The sequence below is a fragment of the Vanellus vanellus genome (assembly GCF_965231255.1).
Source record: "Vanellus vanellus genome assembly, chromosome: 30".
NCBI classification, from domain to species: domain Eukaryota; kingdom Metazoa; phylum Chordata; class Aves; order Charadriiformes; family Charadriidae; genus Vanellus; species Vanellus vanellus.
Genome location: NC_138935.1, coordinates 1,335,304 through 1,357,105, shown reverse-complemented (window position 1 = coordinate 1,357,105; position 21,802 = coordinate 1,335,304). Strand labels below are relative to the sequence as shown.

General features: G+C 50.4%; 3 protein-coding genes across 4 annotated transcripts in view; all 3 read left to right on the top strand.

Annotated features, from left to right (window-relative positions):
- Nucleotides 1-21,802, top strand: part of UBL5 (ubiquitin like 5) — a 114,875-nt gene that overhangs the window by 18,788 nt on the left and 74,285 nt on the right. The gene's annotated exons all lie outside the window — the stretch shown is intronic.
- Nucleotides 988-14,745, top strand: PBX4 (PBX homeobox 4; the record flags this gene model as incomplete). 2 transcript variants are annotated; one of them, XM_082496581.1, is made up of 9 exons in its annotated part: nucleotides 988-1,202; nucleotides 4,304-4,377; nucleotides 10,586-10,827; nucleotides 11,191-11,381; nucleotides 11,688-11,823; nucleotides 12,076-12,232; nucleotides 12,448-12,554; nucleotides 13,357-13,443; nucleotides 13,890-14,745. In XM_082496581.1, 9 exons carry the CDS (start codon nucleotides 988-990, stop codon nucleotides 13,980-13,982), a joined length of 1,302 nt encoding a protein of 433 aa, XP_082352707.1. In that variant the 3' UTR covers nucleotides 13,983-14,745. The 2 variants fall into 2 exon arrangements, with proteins under 2 accessions (XP_082352707.1, XP_082352706.1); XM_082496580.1 differs by having other exon boundaries at nucleotides 13,357-13,458.
- DSN1 (DSN1 component of MIS12 kinetochore complex) lies at nucleotides 14,957-21,783 on the top strand. Its single transcript, XM_082496729.1, has 11 exons — nucleotides 14,957-15,045; nucleotides 15,152-15,197; nucleotides 16,888-17,235; nucleotides 17,684-17,757; nucleotides 17,956-18,028; nucleotides 18,412-18,499; nucleotides 19,626-19,685; nucleotides 19,848-19,919; nucleotides 21,186-21,333; nucleotides 21,442-21,529; nucleotides 21,625-21,783. Exons 1-11 carry the CDS (start codon nucleotides 14,968-14,970, stop codon nucleotides 21,711-21,713), a joined length of 1,164 nt encoding a protein of 387 aa, XP_082352855.1. The 5' UTR covers nucleotides 14,957-14,967; the 3' UTR covers nucleotides 21,714-21,783.

The following is a 21,802-nucleotide window of genomic DNA, read 5'->3' as shown; positions in this document are numbered from 1 at the left end:
AGCTGCCTGGGGACCCTCTATTAAAAAGTAACTTTTTCTGCACTGCTTTGTACCTGCCAACCTTACTGAGCTGTAAATACATGAGATGTGCAGCAGCTTTGCTGTTGGGGCCTCTGCACACTCAGAGCTGCGCACGGTCACGTTAAAGCATCTTTCCAAGGTGGCAAAGCAATGAGTGAATGTGACCTGATGGAAGTGAGTGAGTGAGTGAGTGAATGGGCTGATGGAAGACGGCAATCATGGCGCGGTTGGTGCTCGTGGTGGTGGTGGTCCAGGAGGCCAGTAGCTTAGAGGCAATTGGGAAGAATAAATCAATTTGAAGCGACAGAGTTTTCTCAGGATACTCAAAAACGTGAACAGCTTTCGTAACAAAGAAGTATATAGTCTAATTCTTCCCTCAGCTGTGCGTCTTACTGATAAAACTCCATTTGCATCCATCTGAATAGTCGTGCTCTCTCTGAGCGCAAAAAGTGGGGAATCAGGACAAAGTACCACGTCTGTTGCACGCTCGGTCGGACATCAGATATATGCAAACCCGGTGGTGGATGGGCAATTAATGGAACCCTCGCGCCGCGCTTAAATGCGCCTCTGCATGTTCGCATTGTTTACTGTCTGCCCAGACAAATCAGAGGTTAATTAGGCGGGGACCTCCAAATATCATCGCCATATGAGACGGCCGATCGCCGCGCTGACGTCACGGCGCGGATTTGATCCCTTCGGGACGTTCCGGCGGCGAACGGAGCTGCCGGGGAACCGGGAGGAGGTGGCGGCGGCGGCGGCGGGCGGCGCTAGGACCCAGCGCCGGGCGCTCGGCGGCCACGCCCCACCCCGCACGCTGGGGGCGTGGCCTGCGGGGGGCGCGGCACGTCGCGGCGCGCGGGGCGGGCCCGGCGGCGGCAGCGGCGGCGGCGGTGGGGGGGGGGCTGCGGGCGCTGGGCCCTGTTGTGTGGGAGCCGCGGCGGCGGACCGGCCCCGCCGCCCCCCGCCATGGAGGACCCGTCGCGGCTGCTGGCGGCGGCGGCGGCGCACGGAGCCGGGGTGACCCTCCCCGGCGGGATCCCGCCGCCCCCTCCGCCCGCCGCCGGGGATCCGGCCGCCGCGCCCCCACCGGGGCCGCCGCCGGCCGCGCACCACGACACGGGCGACGTCCTGCAGCAGATCATGGCCATCACCGACCAGAGCCTGGACGAGGCCCAGGCCAGGTACCGGCGGGCCCGGCCGCCGGGCGGGGAGCGGGGGGGGGGGGGCTCGGGCGCGGCGGAGCTGCCCGGTACCGGCCGCCTTCCCGTGACTCAGCTCTGCCCCGGTCCTTACCGGGGGCTGCGGCGGAGGGCAGCGGTCCGGTGGCGGAAGGGGGGTCGGGGGGGAAATGGCCCTCCGGGAGCGGAAAGTGCCGCCTTCGGTTCCCGGTGTTCCGGTGTTTTTTGGAGGCCTCCGGTACCGGGGGGATGCTCAGGCTCCTGCTCGTTAATTTTCCATTCTTAATTAGCCCAGTGATCTAATTGCAGCCGTTATCCCGGGTGGAAGGGGGCTTGCCCGGCCTGACACACAGCCGGGAACGGGAAAACCGGTGAAAAAAAGCCGTGAAAACAAACCGGGAAAACAGAAGCGGCGGCTGCTGTTGGGGGGGGGGGGGGGGGCGGGGGGAACCGGGGGTCGCGGGAGGTCTCACCCGCGTCAAGAAGTTTCTTCTCAATTATAATTAAAAGGGAAATAATGAAGTTTATCCTTTGGAAATAAAGGCGGTAATTCCAGGGCAAAGCCAGCCGGGAAATCCCGGGGATGCGGCGTTCGCTGGGGCGCCCTCCCGGCCCTAATTGGGACGGGGTAATTAGCCGTAATTAGCCGGCAGCCCCCGCCACCCCCCGCCTCGGCAGAATGTTTTTAAAAAAATCAGCAAAATGGGATTTTGGGCCTTTTTTTACCCACCCCCCTCCGTTCATCTGGAGCCGCTCTCCCACTTGGGGGTCGTCTCCCCATTTCCCCATCGCCGCAGTACCAATTTTCATCGTTTTTTTTTTTATACATTTCTGCCTAAAGTTTCGCAGGTTTTGGGTTCACCGGTTGCTGTCGTTGTACCCGATTCCCAACAGACGAGTGGATTCCCTGAATATAACTCTAAATTCTAAAAACGTTAGAATTTTGGGTGTAGAATGGACTCTTTAGGGGAACTTTCAAGCGCAGTGCGGGGGGCGGTGGAATCCGTGAGCGGTGCTGGCGGTGCCGCGCACGCAGGAGCCTTGTTTTTTCCCCCAAAATTCCATTTTCCTTCTCTCCCTGGCGCTGTATGTCAGAGATCACCGCCCGCGGCTCCTGTTTGGATTCTGTAGGTGTGGATTCACCTTTCTGTGTTGCGTAAGAGCTGCGGTTTTCTCTCACAGCCTCCGATTTCAGAGAATTTTGAGCGGCAAAAATCCGTCGGGAGATTTAATTTCAAAGAAAAGCTGAAGAACGGGGTAAGAACGGCCCTGTTTAAACGAAACAACTTTAAAGAAACGCTGTCGAAGTCCGGCTGAAGCACAGCCTGTTTGGAAGGCGCCACATTTTAACGCACCTTTGGTGTGTTTTCACGTCTATGTGTATAAAAGAAGCTTTTTTTTTTTTTTTTTTTTTTTTTTTTTTTTTTTTTTTCCTCCTGGATAAGAAATTTGGTGGGTTTCGGCCTCGCGGGGAGGACGTGGGGCTGCGAAAGCGAAGCCCAGCGCCGGAGCGGGACAGGGCCGGGCACCCGCGGCTTATCCCACCTCGCTACCGCGGCGGTATTTCTTGGGGATAAGTTTTTTTCGTATTAAAAGCGCACATCGATGGGGTTCGTATGTATTCTTTTATTGCCTCGGGCGCGTCAGAGGGTCTCTTCTGCGCACGCCAGGAGAATTTTTAACATCCAAGTTGAAAACTTGAGGGAAAGTTTCACTGAAAGGAAAATTAATCTGCCCGGGGTGAGTTTAACGCTGCGCTTGAACCCGTCGCGTTCCCGCCTTGGTGTTCTTCCCCAGGGTTAGCGGCCGTATTAATTACGCAATTATCTCTGGGGCCGGCATCTCTCCTGCTTTGCACCGAAACAGCGGTTTTTAGACCCGGGTGGGGAGCGCGGGCTGGAGGTTGGGAGTTGGTTCTCCCTCTCTCCGCGGTGTTCCGAGGACAATAGACTCCACGGGGCCGTCTCGTCTCCTCCGCTGCCTTTGTTCTCCGGCCCTTTGCCGTGGGCTCCGCTGCATCCCACGGCTCCGTCGCTGCCCGGGTTTACGCTGCTTCGGGCCGTGTCCTGCAGGACAGCGGCCAATCGAGTTCAGCTTGGGCGATTTTGGTTAAAAGCTGGCGTTCCCGTGCTGGCCGGCAGTCCAGCGGTCGGTGAGGAAGCCGAGCCCCTGGATTAGCGCTGTTCCCCATAGCTGGAGAAGGGACTGGTGTGCGAGAAGGAAGGCCAGTTTGTATTTGTATAAAAAAAAAACATAACGAAACCTGGTTATAAAGGCGATTTCAGTATTATTTCTGAATTAGGAAAGGGGTCACAAGAAGCGAAAGAGACTTTCTTTGAGGAGTATCTTTGAGGAGATACTTCTTTCCCCGGACTTCCAGCGGAAGGTGGGCACAGCCCTGGAAATCCGAGCGACTCGATCCAAACGCCGTGGGGAACCGTTCCTCCCCGTCTCGCCACACGCCGCGTGTGTTTTCCGCTGGGCAAAAGATGTAATTCTCTGTTTGGATGAGACACGAGGGCAGATTCTGCGTTAACGGTGTAATTAACGCTGTCCCTTCCTGGCGAGAAGGGGGGGAACAAACCAGCAAACGCCGGAAGAGCTTCAAAAAGGCCAAATTGGAGGTGTGGGAAAACTGGGACTGAAACGTTGTTAAATCCCATCTGCTTTTCATTGGATCCGGTGGCCGCTCGCGTAAGCCGGGCGAGTCAGTGAGCGGCAGTTGTGTTCTCCGCTCTAAAAACACTATTTTTTTTTTTTTTTCCCTACTGTTTGGAGGGATTCCATTATTATTGGCATTTATAGAAGCGTACTAACTCCGGAAGGAACTTTTTATCCCCACATAGAAAATACCCTTCTGGTAGAGCTGCAGGTGCTCACGGTTCCTATAAGCGGCGCAGAATTTTGAATTTTATAAGGCCCGCATGTTGACACGACGGTTTGCTGCTAGGTGGTGGAATAGCTCACCAGAACTTGCCCATTTCTTTCTGAATTTTCTGCGCTAACCGGCTGTTGGTGAAGCGCGAGCCGGTTCTCTGTCAGCCCCGGCGTCGTGCGCCGCCTCCGCCGTTGGAGTTCACTCCTCCTTTCTTCTTCCCTTCCAGAAAACACGCCTTGAACTGCCACAGAATGAAGCCCGCTCTTTTCAGCGTGCTGTGCGAGATCAAGGAGAAAACAGGTGCGTTGATGTCTTTCCTGGCCTCAGCTTTCCAAAAAAAAACCAAACCCCGCCCCGTTCAGTCCTCAGCTCCGCTCTCGTTTCCCGTGGCCTCGATTCTCCCTGGTAGATTCTACAACTTACGGCAATTTTTGGTTTGGTTTTTTGGCTTAATAGTCCGCCGTAAGCTGGAAATTGTTCTGATGGGCTTTTTATAATGCTGTGTGTGCGCAGGTTTGGAGAAGACGGTGCTGCTCGTTTGAGTTTTGGTTGTGTGCAGGTGAAGAATCTCTAGGTTGGGGTTTTTTGACGTCTGGCCTGGATACCTCGAGAATTCTCAATAACGCCGCTGTGGTGTTAAGCTCTTTTTGTTTGTTCGTTTCCTTTAAGGAATCGGTACCAAAATTGCGGTGGTAGTAAGAGTTCAAAGTTGACAAATAACTGTATTATGGCGAAAAAGAGAGAGTAAGGCAGAACGCGTGGGGATATGGGAAAACGCAGAAGCGTCAGGACGGGGGTTGGTGGTCACACAGCTCTCGTGGAGGAGCAGAGGCTCTCGGGGCAAATGGATTTCGATTTTGGATTACGCAGTAGATGCTCATACACGAACACTTCAGCAGTCTTGTTTGAATACCTAATTTCTATAAACGAGTGAATTTTGATGGTTTTTTAGAGAATAACTACTTTCATTATACGTAACTAAAATGGCGGTGCTTTTCTGTTGTGAGGTTTGGGGTTGTATTTTTTTTTTTTTTTTTTTTAAGTTTTATTAACATTTAACGTCCTAAACCTCCACGTGTATTATTTTTTTCTGCACTACCCAAACTGGCAGCGCTCCTTATGTATTGCCAAGTGAGGGCCCACGCGCTTCCGCCCTCTGCCGTGCCCTTGTCGTCCAGGGCGGCTTTGAGGCAGACATTACGCGAGATCATTTCTGGGGAGTTTGGTCGCGTATATTGCATTCTCGTGACAGCACTTTGCTTCCGAAGAAAAAATCATGGCAGCAAGGGGGTGCGCGCGCGCGCGTTTACGGCCGTCTGTCCTTCAAGGATCGCTGTCCGTAAAGAGGGGCTTTCATGCGTTTTTTGCTTTCTGCGCTGAAAGCTGCCTTCTGCGGTTTATTGATTGAAACTGTGACTTCTCCGAGCTCAGGACACTCGCAGGAACAGGCTCCGGTATGGCGGTTATGCTGGATTTGTTTTGGTCTCATAGGTTTTTGAATGTCTGATGGTCTGTCTATTCCTTATTTAAATTATGGGGAGCAGATGTTATGGCTTGAAGCAAACAAAAGCCTGGCCATACTGTAGCGCGAGGTTTTGGGCTCTCTTTGTGACCCAGGCACGCAAGCTTCTTTTCTAGCTCGGAAATCAGTTTCGAACATGTTCCTCCCCCCCCCCCCCCATCTTTCTTTCACTCTTTGTTGGAGCGCTGGTGTCATTCACAATAGCTCAGGATAAGCCCTACGCCTTTGCAGTGGGCAGCCAGCTGGAAGGTGCCGAAAAATTCTCCCCGGTAGCGTTTATTAATTAAAAAGAAATTACAAATGGCTCTTTGTAATTAAAATAGGTTTGGCCGCGTTGAATGTTTTGTTCAAGCCCCGGGTCCCCCCCACCCGAGGATTTCAATATTTATTTTTTTTTTTTATTTTATTTTAAACCAATTGTGGGGAAAATAGGTGATTTATTTTCAAGTCTTAAATAGATGCCTGGAGCGTATGCGGCTATTTGAAGGGGCATCTCGTCCGATAAAGCCCGCTTAATTTTTTGGGAACTCCCAGAAGCGTTTGGAGCGTTTTTAATCTATGCAGCAAACGGGGTTTTTGCTGGTTGGGTTACACTTCAGGTACGATTCAAGCAATATGAATTCAAACGTGGCATAAGTCTATGTTAAAATCGGAGTGAAACACCCGTAGTGCTAATGATGCCTGCTTTCGGGGCTGGATATTACATTTCCGAGTGTTTCTTCTCGGCTGATGGTACCGTGCTGGGAGGACACCAGACTGTGATGGGCCTCAGGCCCTTTGGGGCAGGGAAAGTGTGTTTCTACCCACTTTTGCGGACCACGCCGCGCAGCGGGACTCTGATTCTGTATTTCTGGCCTGTGGTGGGGAGCGTGTGTGTTGCAGCGTGGTAACATGGAGTCCCGTTTTTTATTGTTTCTCGTCGTTGCTAGCTGCAGCCCGCTGTCCGTCCTTTCATGTGGTGGCACTCGGCTGAGTTAATTCAACGGGTCCTTTTTCATTCGGTCATAAAACTTGGCAAGCGACGTGGCCGAAGAACACGCTTTCTCTTTGTTGCTGAGTTTGTTGACATCCTTACGTAGCCGAGTCTCGTTCCTCGGAGCCCCGCTGGCTTTTGTCTTCTGTTTCCATTCGCGTTGCTCTCTCCCCGGAGGTGCGAGCCTGGCTGGGGTTTGGAGAAAGCACTCTCCTGTGGCCATGCTTTGAGACCAGCTGAACCCACAGCGATGTCGTTCTCTCTACTGGGGAGGCCGGTATCCCCGCGGAGGATGGCTAGCTGAAAAATGGGCTGAAAAATCTGCTTGGTGTCACGCGAGGGGTGGTGGCGGTGGCGTTAAGAAGTGGTTAGAAGATTGCTGCTAGTAAAAAAAAATACGCTCCTTGCCTTCTCACCTGACGGAGCGATTCGAGGAAACCCTTCTGTCTGAATAAAGCATCAGGAGTGGGTATTTAGTGCGAGTTGTAGGATAAATCTTTGCAAGTGTAACAGGGGTGATGGGATCGCCCAGGAAGAACTGAGACGTGGACGAGGAGGGGCGCAGGTCCAGGACCCGGCTGCCCGCTTCCTTCCACTCTTCAGAGGTATTTTACGCTTCACACAGTACGGGCTGGGCAGTTCTGGGGCTAATACGGCAGCTTTTGGTTCTAATTTTGTGTGTTCTATACCAAATAGATGCATTTATCGTGCTCTTCTGCATTACTTGCTCGATGAAGGAAAATTCGGAAAGGAAAAGTGAGTCTAAGCAAAGCGTGCATCACTTATTTTGGTACCAGTGATCTTGTGCAGTTCATTACAGAACTGCAAATCTTTAATTAATGAGATGTAAATATATTGTAATGATTGCATTTGCATACTGAGTGAGGCTTCAGCACCTTAGGTTGTGATGTATTTTAATTAAAGATTAATTAGAAATGATGGGAATTTCATTTTGCTTAGTATAATTATTTTACATATTTGATGACTATCTGGTAGGTGATGTGCCAAAGAATGCACAATATTCTATGGGTACGTCTGACAGGAGCCACTCTCTGGGCTTTTTGAGCCAGTGTAGGGTTTTTCTTAAACATCCATAAAAGTGATGGATTATGAAGGATTTAAGTGTGAAGGATTTAAGTGTGAAGGATTTTACCGTTACGCAACGACCTTCTAAATCATGCTTAAAACACTGACTGTGCCATAACTCCGGTCTCCTGGCGTCTTGACTCAAAGCCTTGAGTATTACGAGGGTTGGTATGTTCTTAAACTATTGTGAGAACTTCAAAAATGTGATGGCCAAAAGGCTGCTGAGAGGGGCGAGCTTTCTAGAGAAGCGTTCTCCTCGAAGCGTGGCGAACCGGTAGGTAATAAGCAGTGCCGAAAGCTGGCAGGGTAGATGCAGCTACCCTGCCGAAAGTCCCGGGGGTACGGCACGTACTTCTGGAGTTGTTTTTGCCAGACTTTCAAGAAGAACTTGCAGAAGCTGGTGTGAGCGCAGCGTTCCTGCAGCTTCAATGGTTTTGCTCTCCCCTTGCGCCGTCTGCTGAGGTGATCAGCTCTGGAAGGTTGGTAGGGCAACAGCTGCAGCTCTCGTACTCGGAAATCGGAGCTGGCTGCTACTTGCAGCAAACAGCAGTAGGAATTCACCGAAAAGGTAGTTTTGAGTGAATCTGATGTAACTGATGATCTGTACAAGTATTATCATTAGGTGAAGATACTAGGAGTAAACATAAAGTTCAAGCAAAAGCTGTCTGTTCCGTGAGATGATTGCTTTAATTTAAAAGTAATGTCTGTGGCGATGATTTCTGTTGTGTTTTAACTGTCAGACATACTGAGATGCGGTTACGCCAAAGTTTAAAATCAACCTGATGGAGCTCGTTGAACAGACCGAGCTTCTTCGACTCGATCGATTCCCAGGTCTGTTCACCTTTCAGAGAGTTTATTAAATCCAAATTTGAACCACTGGGTTGGAAATGCAGTTTATGATGTGTTGATGATGGTTAACTCCTTTCTAGTTTCTTGTGACTTAGCAGAGCCGGCCGCCCAGCTTCTTCCCTCGAGGCTGGGAAGGTGCTTTAGATATGCTTTTCAGCAGTCAACCTCAGACGGGCTTAGGTGTAATTGATGATAACTAATGTCTAATTACCATAATTAGACAAGTGACATAAAATTAAGCTGCAGCTGGGAGCTTGACTTCAACACGAGGTACTCTGATATGCATCATAATGTGCATAAAAAGATGTTTGGCAGAAGCACGTTCAAATAAGGTGACACCAAAATCTGTTCCACTGAATTTACGCTTGTCAGCCCAAAGAATTTAGTCTGAGTTTTGTTAAAAAGACTGAGGAGCAAATGGCCACCAGTGAACCCGCTGCTGGGACTTCTGGAAGGAAGGAGAACTGGCGATTTTTAAAAACAAAAGTCCACCAACAAATAAATAAAACCCCTTTTTTCTGTGTTCGTTTCATTTCTTGTAACGTTCACTCAGTCATGGGTGTATGCAGTAGGTAGTCTGCTAATTTTTTATCACTAATTTTAGTCCCATAATGAGTTAAATAAGCCACGAACTTCTTAAATAGTCGACAGTTTCCTCTCTCATTGCTGCGTTAGCTCGAGTTGAGCAGTTACCCAGTTATAGCTATTTTTGCCTTACCTTTTTCCGCTTGCAAAAAGACTGGGGATGTTCTGGAGACGCCCCGGACCGCTGCGACAGAGCGAAGGTCTGCAGCCACTCCAAAGCGCTCTTTTTTTTTTTCTTCAGACTTGTGTAGCAATTTCTGTGTAGCCTGCAAAATAGGAAGTTCAGCCACGTGATTGTAAGTTTAGGCTGCTTGTGTGTTCAAAATTACTGTTGTGTTGGTTTTTTTTTTTTTAAGATGAGCTATTCTTTTGCCTACAAAATGCTGAAAATTAATATAAATGCTTATGTTTCGTGTCTGTACGTTGTTCTCCTGCCCTTGCACTAGAATCTTTGCATAACAAGAGGTCTTTTGTGTTTATCTTTGGTCCCGTTAACCCGCCAGTTACAATTTGGAAAAGGTCATTAGAATTCGGTAGTTTCACAAGGTTAAGACCAACTGTTCATCCAACTAAAATTGTCTGGTCATTAAAATCAAATGAAAAGCCAAAAAGCTGTTGGTGTTTTTTGCAGTGACTCAATATGTTATGAGTTCTTACGCTTTTTAAAAAAAAAAAAAAAGGAAGTTCATAGCAAATTGTCAAAAAAAATTGGGAAATTAAGTTTTTAAAACAAATTTGCTTGGAATCCCACTTGAATAATCTGAGCATACAGAGGGCTGCGGTCTGGGTTTGCTGAATTTACACTTAAGGAAACTGGTGCATTTTTTTCATGTCGTTTCAGATTTTGATCGATTTTAAAATAGATTTTAATATTCAGCGCTGTTAAGACTTCAGTTGGTAGCCCGCTGCTGTAGAGCATAGGTGTACGCTGGGCGTATGAAGCAGATGAGGTCAAACTCACACCTCTGGTACCGATCCCAGCGGTTCTTGCACCAGTGGGGTGTTGGTTTCCGTCCCTGGACGTGGAGACGTAGCAGTTGTCCCAGCGGCTCAGGCCATTTGTCCGTCTGCCGTCGTCTGCACGAGCTGGCGCTGAACGCTGTTGAGGACGGTGCCAGGAGCCAGGCAGCGGGCTGATCCGGGGGCGTCTGCTCTGCAAGAACCTCGTTCTAATTTTTACAGACTGCGAAAATACTTCCTAAATGTAGCATAAACCAGGTTGACCCCGAGTAGTCTTACCGTCTGCGCGTCTTTGAAAACTTTGGTTTTCAAAAGTGCTTTGGTGTTTCTCGCTCCTGCTTGTTCTGATGTGTTGCTTCATTAAACACTCCCCCTTCTTCTTTTTTTTTTTTTTTTTTTCTTTTTTCTCTTTTTCTTGAGCTCAAGACCTGCTAAAACCTCTCAAGAGCGTTTAAATGCTTTGCCAGAACTGAAGTGGCTGCGCTTTCCTGTTCCGGAAATAATCTTCTGATTCCCTCTTTATATTTATCTAGTGTTAAGTATTCGCGGTATTCAGGAAGAAGATCCCCCAGATGCTCAACTAATGAGACTAGATAACATGTTGCTGGCGGAGGGTGTCTCCGGGCCCGAGAAAAGAGGAAGAGGAGGACCGATGGCTGTAGCAGCAACATCAGGTGGCTGTCCAAATGACAATAGCATTGAACACTCTGACTACAGGGCCAAGCTGTCACAGATCCGACAGATATACCACTCTGAGCTAGAGAAATATGAACAGGTGATCTTTCTGCATGGAAGAGTTTTTATCATCTCAATTAAAAATAACCGTTTTTTCCTTTGGTGTTGGTTTTAAGAACAGAGCAAGAGGTAGAATGAATTCAGGTGAACGCGAGGATAGCAAATTCAGTTGAAAGCTTATCTCAGTGTTACAGAAGTGAGGTGAAGATAGAGGGACTGGACATCAGGCTAAAGATAATGAATGTCTTGTTTATCTTTGTTGCCGTTTTTTAAGGGTAAATAGAGTAAAGCTGAAACATGGAAACGCCTCGGAAGTGTTTTTTTTTTTGGATATATATTCTTGTGGGGGAAACAAATTCTGGGGTATTTTATTGTTTGTCGATACAACTGTGTGTATTTTCAGGCCTGCAGTGAGTTCACCACCCACGTGATGAACCTGCTTAGGGAACAGAGCAGAACAAGGCCGATTTCGCCAAAAGAAATCGAGCGCATGGTGAACATCATCCACGGCAAATTCAGCACCATCCAGATGCAACTGAAGCAGAGCACGTGCGAGGCAGTAATGATCCTGCGCTCACGCTTCCTTGACGCCAGGTACGGGAAAACACGGTTTAGCGATAACCGACGTTTCAGTCTGAACTTCTTTTGTTGCTTGGTGCCGATGGTTGCGTAAGAAACCTCAAGTTTCTCGTTCCCAGTGTCGATCTAATGTAAATATTAAGAATTGGCCGGCTGTTACACCTGCTTTGACATCAACATCTATTTAATTCCACCCAATTCTTACATTCTCCTTCCAAAAAAAAAAAAAAAAAAAGTATTTTAGAGGAAAAAAAGCCAAGCGTACTCTTGCCAGTCTACTCTATAACACCATTTAAATAGGAATAACTAATATTTTTATAGGCGTAAACGACGTAACTTCAGCAAACAGGCAACGGAAGTACTGAATGAATATTTTTATTCGCATCTGAGTAATCCTTACCCCAGCGAAGAGGCCAAAGAAGAGCTAGCAAAGAAAGGTGGCATCACAGTTTCACAGGTATGAAGTGTTTTTTCTGGAATTGTCTTTTTATTTTTCCTTGAATGGAGTGTTTTGTTTTTTTTTCCCCATAGTTAGCAACAGGCTTCAGCTACTGGTACTTTAAATAGGATTTAGGTTATTCTGAAGGGTTTAGCAGTAGGTATTTTCTGCTTGAAGCCTAGTTTAAAACACCTCCTTTGCTGGTAAGTTCCGGATATAGTGGAAAAGGTAATAATTTGCTCAAACGCTGACAGCGATATATGTCTCCAGGTTTCCAACTGGTTTGGTAACAAAAGAATTCGATACAAAAAAAATATGGGGAAGTTCCAAGAAGAAGCCAATATTTATGCTGCGAAAACAGCAGTGGATGCAACTAATGTCGTGGCTCAAGGCAACCAGGCAAATTCGCCCTCCACACCAAATTCAGGTGGGTGAGAGCGCCGGTGACGAGTCCGTCTGCTTGAAAGGCTCTAATTATTGCTTCTGACAATTTCGTACCACGGACTAACGGTGTTTGAAATCATCGTAGGTTTTCTTTTTCTTTTAAACTTAAGTAATACTTGTTGAAGAACCATTTTTGGTGGGTTTTATTTCTCATTAAAACACGTTTTTGGTGGTTTTGTTTTGTTTTTGTTTTTTCAGCTTCCTCTGGCTCTTTTAAGATGACAAATTCCGGAGATTCGTTTATAAACTTGCAGTCATTGGCTTCCTACCAGAGCTCCCCAGTGGGAGCCAATGTGCAGTCACAGGTCAGTAACGAAAAATAAATATATACTTTCAGCAGTGAGATAAATATTAAAATCCCATTTCTCTGCCCTTTATCCGGTACGAACAGGCTGCCCGGGGAGGCTGTGGAGTCTCCGTCCTCGGAGATACTCAAAACCCAACCTGCTGCAGTTGGCCCCGCTTTGAACAGCAGGGTTGGATTACACAATCTTATTTTATCTTTTTTAAAGTAGGTTCTCTTAATTCCAGGTAGGGATGGACTTTTCTGTCTCTAGGCACCACTGGCTAGGGTGCAAGAAATGACTAGAGCCAAATTTCTCCAATAAGAGTCAAGAAACAATGGTGGTTAAATGTGTATTTTTGCTTGGAACTGGAATTTTCTCTTGCAGAATGAACTGATGCCTAAATTAACCTGCTGCCATTCTTCTATCCCTTTAAATTTACATTAATGAAAGAGTATTTTCTCATTTTAGAGTCAATATTGTTCCATCTAAGTAGAACTTTGCTTAGGGTTTCCGGGTAACAGTATTGCCGTGCTCGTTTTAAGCTTTCTGATGAATTTCTTAATCCATCTGAACTGCGTAAAATCCGTTCCTCTGTCCTAAAAGCTACAGGTGACAGGCTCTAATTCTGCTGGGTAACGAGCTAGCGAGGTAGAGATCACTTAATGGCAAGAACCGCAAAGAAAATTCATCTTCCTGCAAGAAAAGCTGCCCCGGGTCTAAAGACTTTTTGGCCCAGCAGATACGTGCCACGTGCTGCTGCCTTTCTTTAACGTGGCTTTTTGTCCTTACGGTTCTCTCTCTCTGCGGCATCTTGTTCTAGATGGATTCCTTACATCATGTCATACACCAGACAGGAAGATACGACACAATTGTGGGGAATCCTTTGTATACGACGCAGCGCATAGATGTAAGATGTACTGAGGTATTACTTACTCGAAACGCAAATTCTGCCCGACATGGGTTAATGATCGGTGAATATGTGTTGACTTTTCATTCCCTTGACCACCTCCGATGTGGGGATGGGAAAAATCTGGAAAAGATGTCGTTTGAGATACCAGCCTTTCCCTCCTGGAGACTTGATTTAAAATTTTGGCTTTGCTCACTGGAAAATTTGTGCGCTGGAGTTAATCCCTGCCATAAGGAGATAGCGCAAGCTATAAGAGTAACACCATAAAATCGGGGGGGGGGGGGAGAGGTTTTACGGGATATTTGTGGACTGTGCTTTGCCAGAGCCGATGTGTAGTTATTTCCTTTCCCGTGGCTTGTAAGGCGGAAACGTATAAAGGCGTATTTTGTTGTCTGCAAGGAGTTTCGTAAAGATTTAATGAAAGGATCTATTTGTTCCCCCTGCAGGCTAATGGCAGCTGGCAGGATGCTACCACCCCTTCATCAATCACTTCACCTGCTGGAGACCCTGGAAGTGTTAATTCGGATGCGTCTAATTAAGTTTTTAGGACCTATTGATGAGAGGAAAGAGGTCATTAGTGTAATTTGTCAATGTTGCTCTTTTGCCAATACTATTGTTTATACAACTTGACACACAGCTAATTACCTCAGAAACCCCCCTGGAACCAATAGAAGATTGTGATTACAATGATACCTCTCTACCTCTCAGCCTCACGCAGTTGAGTTCTTTTTACTTATGCCCATTGGGATGTGAAATTGTTTTAAAAGAACTTGCTTCATTTTCCTAACCAAATTCCTTTTTTTTAAACTACGGATTTTACGGTGAGAATCGGAAAGTGTCTCTTCTAGAACTTGGCGTTTGGCCCAAGTTTTGCCGCTTGAGAAAATTGACTTATTTTAATTTCCATGAAGTTTTTTACTATGAAATTTCTGTTCTAGTTGATAGCTACTAACAGTTAAACCCCCTGTATTGTAATTGTATGCGTTCTCTGTATTGTAATTTTGTATAGGAAAATAAGCTTTTCTTAACTAGAATTCATTCTGAGCTAATTAATCAGAACGTTGCTTTACCAAACCTCTCACTGGACTTTGCTCGCGGGTAGGACCTTCCATCCTGTGTCATTCCACGTAATTCTAATGTAATGTCTAGTGAAAAAACCAACCAACCAACCAACCCAGCAAAATCCACCTGACGTCCTCATGGATCATAATAGGGTTTTTTGTGCATTTCTGCAGCTGTTAACACAGAGTCCACCCCTTTCAGTTGAGATTTTATCAAAGATAATAAACTTCCAAAGCCTTATTTTTTTTTTTTTTTTCCCCCCCTCCCCTTTTTCCTCTCAGCTTTCCTCACCTCAGGGGAGGGCGGGAAGCGCGCGCGCGCGCGCGGGGGGGGGGGGGGGGGGGGGCGGGAGGGGATTGAGGGGGCGGGGCCACCTCTGCGCATGCGCCTCGCTCGGGTCGCCGCCTTCCCGCCCTGCCCCGCGCTCAACGGCCGCTGCGCGCGCGCGCGCCCGCCGCCGCCATGGCGGAGCCACCGGCGGGAAACTGCTGCCCCGCCGCCCCCTCACGGCGGCCGTCTGAGGGGACGGAGGAGGAGAAGGTGAGCGGTGGGGAAGGGGGGGGGGGCGGCGCGGCGCGGCGGGGGGAGGCCGCGCTGCCAGGCTCCTAACCGTTTTTCCACCACTTCTCCCCCGCTTCCACCTCAGCGTTCCCCCGGCGGAGCCCGCCCCGCGGCCCACGGTGTGGTGTCAGGTAAGCTGCCCGGCGGGGAAGGAGCTGAGGGGGTGGGGGGTGGTGGTGGTGGCCGTCAGTCGGCTGGATATGAGCCAGCAGTGTGCCAAGGTGGCCGACAGCATCCCGGCCTGTATCAGGAAGAGTGTGGCCAGCAGGACCGGGGCGGTGATGGTCCCCCCGTACCCGGCACTGGTGAGGCCCCGCCTCGGGTGCTGGGTTCGGTTTTGGGCCCCTCAGGACGAGAAAGACATTGAGGTTGCTGGAGCGTGTCTAGAGAAGGGCACCGGAGCTGGTGAGGGGTCTGGAGCACAAGGAGAAGGGTCTGGAGATCTTGTGAGGAGCAGCTGAGGGAGCTGGGGGGGTCAGCCTGGAGATAAGGTGGCTGAGGGGAGACCTTCTCACTCTCTACAGCGCCCTGAAAGGAGGGGGTAGCGAGGGGGGGTCGGTCTCTGCTCCCAAGGCACAGGCGAGAGGACGTGAGGAAACGGCCTCAAGTTGCGCCAGGAGAGGTTTAGGATGGATATTAGGGAAAATATCTTCACCGAAAGGGTTGTCAAGCGCTGGAACAGGCTGCCCAGGGAAGTGGTGGAATCACCATCCCTGGAGGGCTTTTAAGCCACGGCCCTCAGCACCACCTCCGCCCGGCTTTTGTGGTGGATTTGGCAGTGTTAAGTTGATGGTTGCACTCGTTGATCTTAAAGGCCCCTTCCAACCTAGACGATTCCGTGATTCTAAGGGGGTCGGTGGGGCTGGGAGCGCTGGGCAGTGCCGAGCATCACCCCTCTTCCCCGGTGGCACCAGCCCGGGAGAAGGATTTCCGTGCTGGAAAGGAGAACCGGAGGCACCGGCAGGCTTGGGGGGCTGTGAAGCGGTGGTCCAGCCACGGCACCTCAGCGCTGCTGCTGCTGCTCCGAGGTACTGTTACGGTTTGAAGAACCCACAACAATTTATTGGGGTGTAGAGAATTATTCTATCAGCTGATGACCCCTCTCCACCCGGGAAGGGGAAGTGGGAAAAACAAGGAAGCCCGAGGGGTGAAATGTAAACAGATTTAATAGAATAAGACTGAATAATTAATATTAATAATGCTAAAGAATCAATATTGATTCTGATACCAATATAAAATATACGAGCATTACGCTCAGCCCATTCTATCCATAGAAGCTGTGTGCTCCCAGCAGTGAGAGCCAATGTGGGACACTGCCAGCGCTGCATCTTCGGGAGGAAGGGACGGGCTCAGGGCTCGGGCACCGGGGTGAGGAGTTCTCAGGATGGCAGTCATCGAGAGAGAGAGAGAAACTACTCAGCAAACTTTCTAATTTATATTGACTATGCCGTTCATGGTGTGAAATAACCCTGTTGGCAGCTTGGGTCAAGTGCCCGGGTCTCGCTCCTCCTCATCCCCGCGCCTGGCGAGCTCGAAAACACTGAGACCTTGAAACCCACATCCCAGAGCTGGCCATCAAGTCAACATTTTCACAAATTCAGACACCAGAGTCTTCTAAAAACTGCAGTTTTCCCAAGCATTAGAAGAGACCTTACTGAAAAGTAAAATTACTGAAATAGAAATGAATCCCGTATCGCTCAAACCAGGACAGGTAGAAAGTGAAGCACGAAGAACAGGTTCAGTGCTTTTGACTCCCTGGGAAAGATGCTTTCCTCTCTTTTTTTCCCTGCCAAAATACTGATTATATTCCTTTTTTCTCAGAATCTGATCCTGGAGAGAAAAAAGCGGATCCTGAGCAATTCCTAACGCCACCTGACAGAACTGCTGTTAGCAAGAAGAATGTTAGTCCCCGTGAGACGACCGCAGCGGCTGTGAGGAAAAGATCCCACGAAAGTCCCGAGCTCAGGAAAAGGCCCCTGGGACCCAGCCCCAGGAGGCTGTCTCCCTGGAAGAGCAGTCCCAGGAAAGACCAGGCGTCGAGTTCTTTTAACTTGTGCCCGAGACCGCTCTTCACCAGTCCTCAAGCCAAACGTCGCTCCTGGTGTCGTTCGAGCCTGAAGGGGACAAAGCGCCGAAAATCTCTGCCTCCTGTTCACCAAGATGTCACTGGTACCTGCTCCGCTCCCTTTGCCGAGCTCTCCAGAAACTTGCAGGGCAGCCCGCAGCAAGTTGAAATTTAATTTCGTGGCATGATTTGTAGGGCTATGACAGTATAACTGTGTTATTCCAGACTTGTAGCTGCTGACGCCTGTGTTGGCAGAGGTCTCGGAGGTCCAGGTACCCGGGGATAAAAGGAGGTGCTGCGTTAATGGCTTCTGTCAACCAATGGTTTGCAGTCTCTGCCTTTTTACTTCCACGGCGGAGCCTTAAGCGTGACTTTTCCACATTAGGAACTCTGTTTCTCCCTCTTTCTCTTGCTCCTTCCGTATCCTGCAAACCAGGACAAAACTGCCCTCCTGTACAACAGCAGCTTTTGGTGCCTTTCAGGAACATTCTGGCCGTTTGTACCTTGGTGTGAATTTAATTGTTCTGAAATGACTTTGTTCTGATTTTTCAGAATTAAGTAAATCCATTAGCCTGGATCTGCCAGAGATAGACCGGCTTTCCACGCTGCTGTTGTCCAGTTTCCAGGTAAGATCCTCTCTTTTAAAAGTGAATTATTTTTCTCTTGCATTCCTTCTGCCACTAATGGTATGTTCTGATGTCGAGTTGTGAAATATGGGCTGGGGGAGGAGGGACTCCTTTCTCCTTTGGTAACGAATCCTCCCACGAGCTTTGTCGTACAACTCGCGAAGGGGCGCTAAGACCTTCTTTTCCATCTCCCCTTAGTTTTCTGCACAGAAGTTCGAACACATCTTGAAGCAAACTGACGGCTTTAGCCCCGAGGCTTTCGAAGCCAACGGTAAGGTGTGATACGTGTGTCGGCAAGGATAATCCGGAACTTAAAACCACCGACCCTTCCCTGGCGACCTCTCAAATTAAAACCCAGCAGAAGGGGGGGGAGTGGTGGTGCAGCCAAAAATGCATTAAATGCGTTTTTAAGATGCTGTGCGTGACCACAGCTTTGGTGGGGGGAAGACAAATGGATGCACTAAAGTAAACGGTGACCACAGAGATGAGTTATTCCTTCAGAAAATGGTATCTGTAGTAACTAGAATGTCGCTGGCAAGGAATCGGAGCAGGATCTGCTGGTTAGGAAACAGCTTGGTTTCTCGGTGTTCGTATTTTTCTAGGCAGTGGGTACGAGCATTGTTTTATCCCGCTTTATTTTTGTCTTCACCTCAGTGCACTCGGTTTCAGAAGACCTGAAGCGATACATGCAGAAGCTGAAACGAGACGGAACGCTGAAGAGCTGCGTAGAAGACACTAAAGGGTAAGGACTCGCTGAACTCATCTCCTGCGGAGCGTAAGCAGCGAGTTGTGTGGCTTTTGGGGGAGAAAGGGGAGAAGCTGAGCACAACATGCGTCTGTTACCACCTACGAGGACCTCGCCCTGCCAGCGTAAACCTTCCTGACCCAGTTGTGTTGAAATACTGTGGGTTTATTTAAACATTTTAATGAGCTGCTAATGTCAGCAACTCTGACAGAGGCAGCGAGGAAAGGCTGGCGTGCGGTTACGCCAGCAGATTTTAGGGGGGTGAAACTTCAAAGCGGGGAAAAAAACCACTATGTTATCCCTTGGTACGCACACAGGGTCCCGAGAGGGGAGCGGTTCACAAGTCAAAGGCAAACCAAATAAGATTTTGCCTGTTAAATGAATAAATATATATAAAAATTGCAGGTGTATGCACATGGATAAGAAGGATCATATATTTGGGGGATCACATATAGCTGGGGGTGTTCAGCCCAGAGAAGAGAAGGCTGCGGGGAGCCCTCCGAGCCCCTTCCAGTGCCTAAAGGGGCTCCGGGAGAGCTGGGGAGGGACTCTGGGTCAGGGGGGGGAGCCGTGGGACGAGGGGGGGCGGTTTGGCACCGGCAGAGGGCAGATTTAGGGGAGACAGCGGGGGGAAATTCTTCCCCGTGAGGGCGGTGAGCCCCTGGCGCAGGGTGCCCCGAGGAGCTGTGGCTGCCCCATCCCTGGAGGGGTTCAAGGCCGGGTTGGACGGGGCTTGGGGCAACCTGGGCTGGGGGGAGGTGGCCCAGCCCGGGGAAGAGGGTGGCACTGGCGGGGCTTGAAGGTCCCTTCCAACCCAAATTGTTTTCTCGTTCCGCGGTTCTGTGTTTCTGGTTTAGCTTTACGGCCTGCCAGTCATCCGAGCGGGCAGCGTAACCCCGCTGCCTGCGGCCACAAGGATTTTGGGGGCCGATACCACTGGGCCACCAGCGCAGCGAATGCTCAGAGAGGCGTTATCTTTGTTGAGGAGACTTTTCTCTTTTGTATTCCGCAATTTCAAGCATTTCCGCTGCAGAAGCACCGAACAGGCAGCGGAGCCCTCTGCCATACGCGTGTGAACATATAGATCTCCCTATATGAGGCCGATGTCGTATCTTTACTTTAGGATTTTACTGGATTCAACGTTGGATGAGTCGGTGGCCCAAGTTAAGGAGTACATTGCCAGGTAAGATCGACTCGAACACCAGTATGGGTTTGGATGCCTCTTCCGAGAGCGTATTTTGGGTGTTTTTAATTCTTCTTAATTTTTCCTCTGGGCCTGCGCTGCAGTTGAGCTTTTCCGAGGGAACGCCCGGGTACAGCCCCGCTCTCTCCTCTCGCTTCACAGGTTCTCTGCCGAGTGTCGGTCGTGGGATCAGCTCTTACTGCGCTACCAGGAGAGCGCTGAAGAAATGTCCAGGTGGGGATTGTTCACCCCCGTCTCACCGCGGCGTTTGGCGTTGGAAAAGCAAAGCGGTGACATGGGAAGGGTGGGGTAGAGGGGGACAGCAAGGTGGATGGAGAAGTGGCCGAACGGCAGAGCTCAGAGGGTCCTGATGAGTGGCACAGGGTCTGGTTGGAGGCCTGTGGCTAGCGGTGGTCCCCAGGGGTCTGTGCTGGGTCCAGTCTTGTTCGACAGCGGCCTGGCTGAGGGGACAGCGGGTTTGCCAGTGCCACAAAGCTGGGAGGAGTGGCTGACACACGGGAAGGGCGTGCCACCAGCCAGCGGGCCCCGCACAGGCTGGAGAGTTGGGTGGAGAGGAACCTGGTGAAGTTCAACAAGGGTTGAACCTCCTGCAGCTGGGGAGGAATAACCCCACGCACCGGTACGGGTCAGGGGCTGACCTGCTGGAACGCAGCTCTGAGAGAGGGACTTGGGGGGGCAACAGGTTGCCCAGGAACCAGCCTTGTGGTCAAGAAGGCCAATGGTCTCCTGGGGTGGCCAGCAGGTGGAAGGAGGTCATGCTAGCCCTCTGCTCTGCCCTGGTGTGAGGCCACAGCTGGAGCGCTGTGTCCAGTTTTGGGCTCCCCAGTTCAGGAAGGGTGGGGAACCGCTGGAGAGCGGAGGCTCCGGAGATGCGCAGGGGACCGGAGCACCTCTCTGCTGAGGAAAGGCCGAGAGACCCGGGGCCGCCCTGGAGGAGAGAGGCTGAGAGGGGATCTCGTTGTCCACTTGATGATCTGAAAGGTCTCTTCCTCCCGTAACGATTCTACGATCCGATTTGGATATTAGGAACAATTTCTTCACCCAGAGGGTGGTCAGGCAGCGGGATGGGAGGTGGTGGAGTCGCCATCCCGGGAGATGCGCGGATGGGGGTCGGTGGTGGAGGTGGCAGTGACGGGTTAACAGTCAGACTTGGACACCTTCAAGGTCTTTGCCGCCTGAAACGATTCTGTGATCAATGCTGATCAATAGCTACAGGGTGGGTGGCGAGAGGACGGCGTCGGGCTCTTTTCGGCGGTGGCCGCTGACAGGAGAAGGGGTGACGGGCACAAACCGGAACACGGGAAATGAGGAAAATTTCACTGTGAGGGCACCGGCAGAGACTGCCCAGAGGGGCGGTGGAGTCTCTGGAGACATTCCAAACCCGCCTGGAGGCTGCGGGTGACCCCGCTTTGGCCGGGGGTGGAGGGGGGTGAGCCCCATCTCCGAGCGCTTTCCGATGGGGGGATCTGTGTTCCGCAGGGAGCTGGAGAGCCGCCGGCGGGACGGGGGACGGGCAGAGCCCCTCGGGTACCTCCACACCTCTCAGGCCCAGGTCCTCCGCAGCAAACCCCACTACCAGAAGATCCTGGATGAGCAGGGGGAGGTGCTGAGCTGCATGGAGCTGGTGGTGAGCAGGAAATAGATCCCGTCCCGTCCCCTTATGGATTTAAGTGATTTTTCATCTTTTTTTTTTTTATTATTATTATTTTTTTTTATTTTAATGGTGTTTTTGCAGCTCGATGAACTCCAGCAAGCGGTGAAGCTGCTGCAGGCCTTCAGCGAGGACAGCCGGCAGTACCTCCGGCGCCTGTCGGAGCAGCTCGGTAAGCGGGAGACCCTCGGCGGGGGTGGGTGGAGGACTCGGTGGGGGTCGTTACCGGCCGTTAACGGACGTTCCTCCCCCCCCACCCGGTTGCAGCCACCAGGACCTTCCGGCAGCTGGAGAACTCCCCTGCGCGCAAACTGATCGCCGCCCCGCCGAGGAGGACGCCGCCGGCGGAGGGCTGAGCGGGGTGGGGGGGCTGCGGGCCGCTGTCAATAAAGGCGGTGGGCGCCCGGTGCCCCCCGGTGCCCGGTACTCCCTTGCACTTCCGCGT

What these genes read in the sequence shown, in the direction of transcription:
- DSN1 (XM_082496729.1), top strand. Translation starts at nt 14,968, where the DNA reads ATGGCGGAGCCACCGGCGGGAAACTGCTGCCCCGCCGCCCCCTCACGG. An exon ending in GGCCCACGGTGTGGTGTCAG is followed by an intron (nt 15,198 to 16,887) that starts GTAAGCTGCCCG and finishes CTTTTTTCTCAG; the next exon opens with AATCTGATCCTGGAGAGAAA. An exon ending in AGCGCTGAAGAAATGTCCAG is followed by an intron (nt 19,920 to 21,185) that starts GTGGGGATTGTT and finishes TGTGTTCCGCAG; the next exon opens with GGAGCTGGAGAGCCGCCGGC.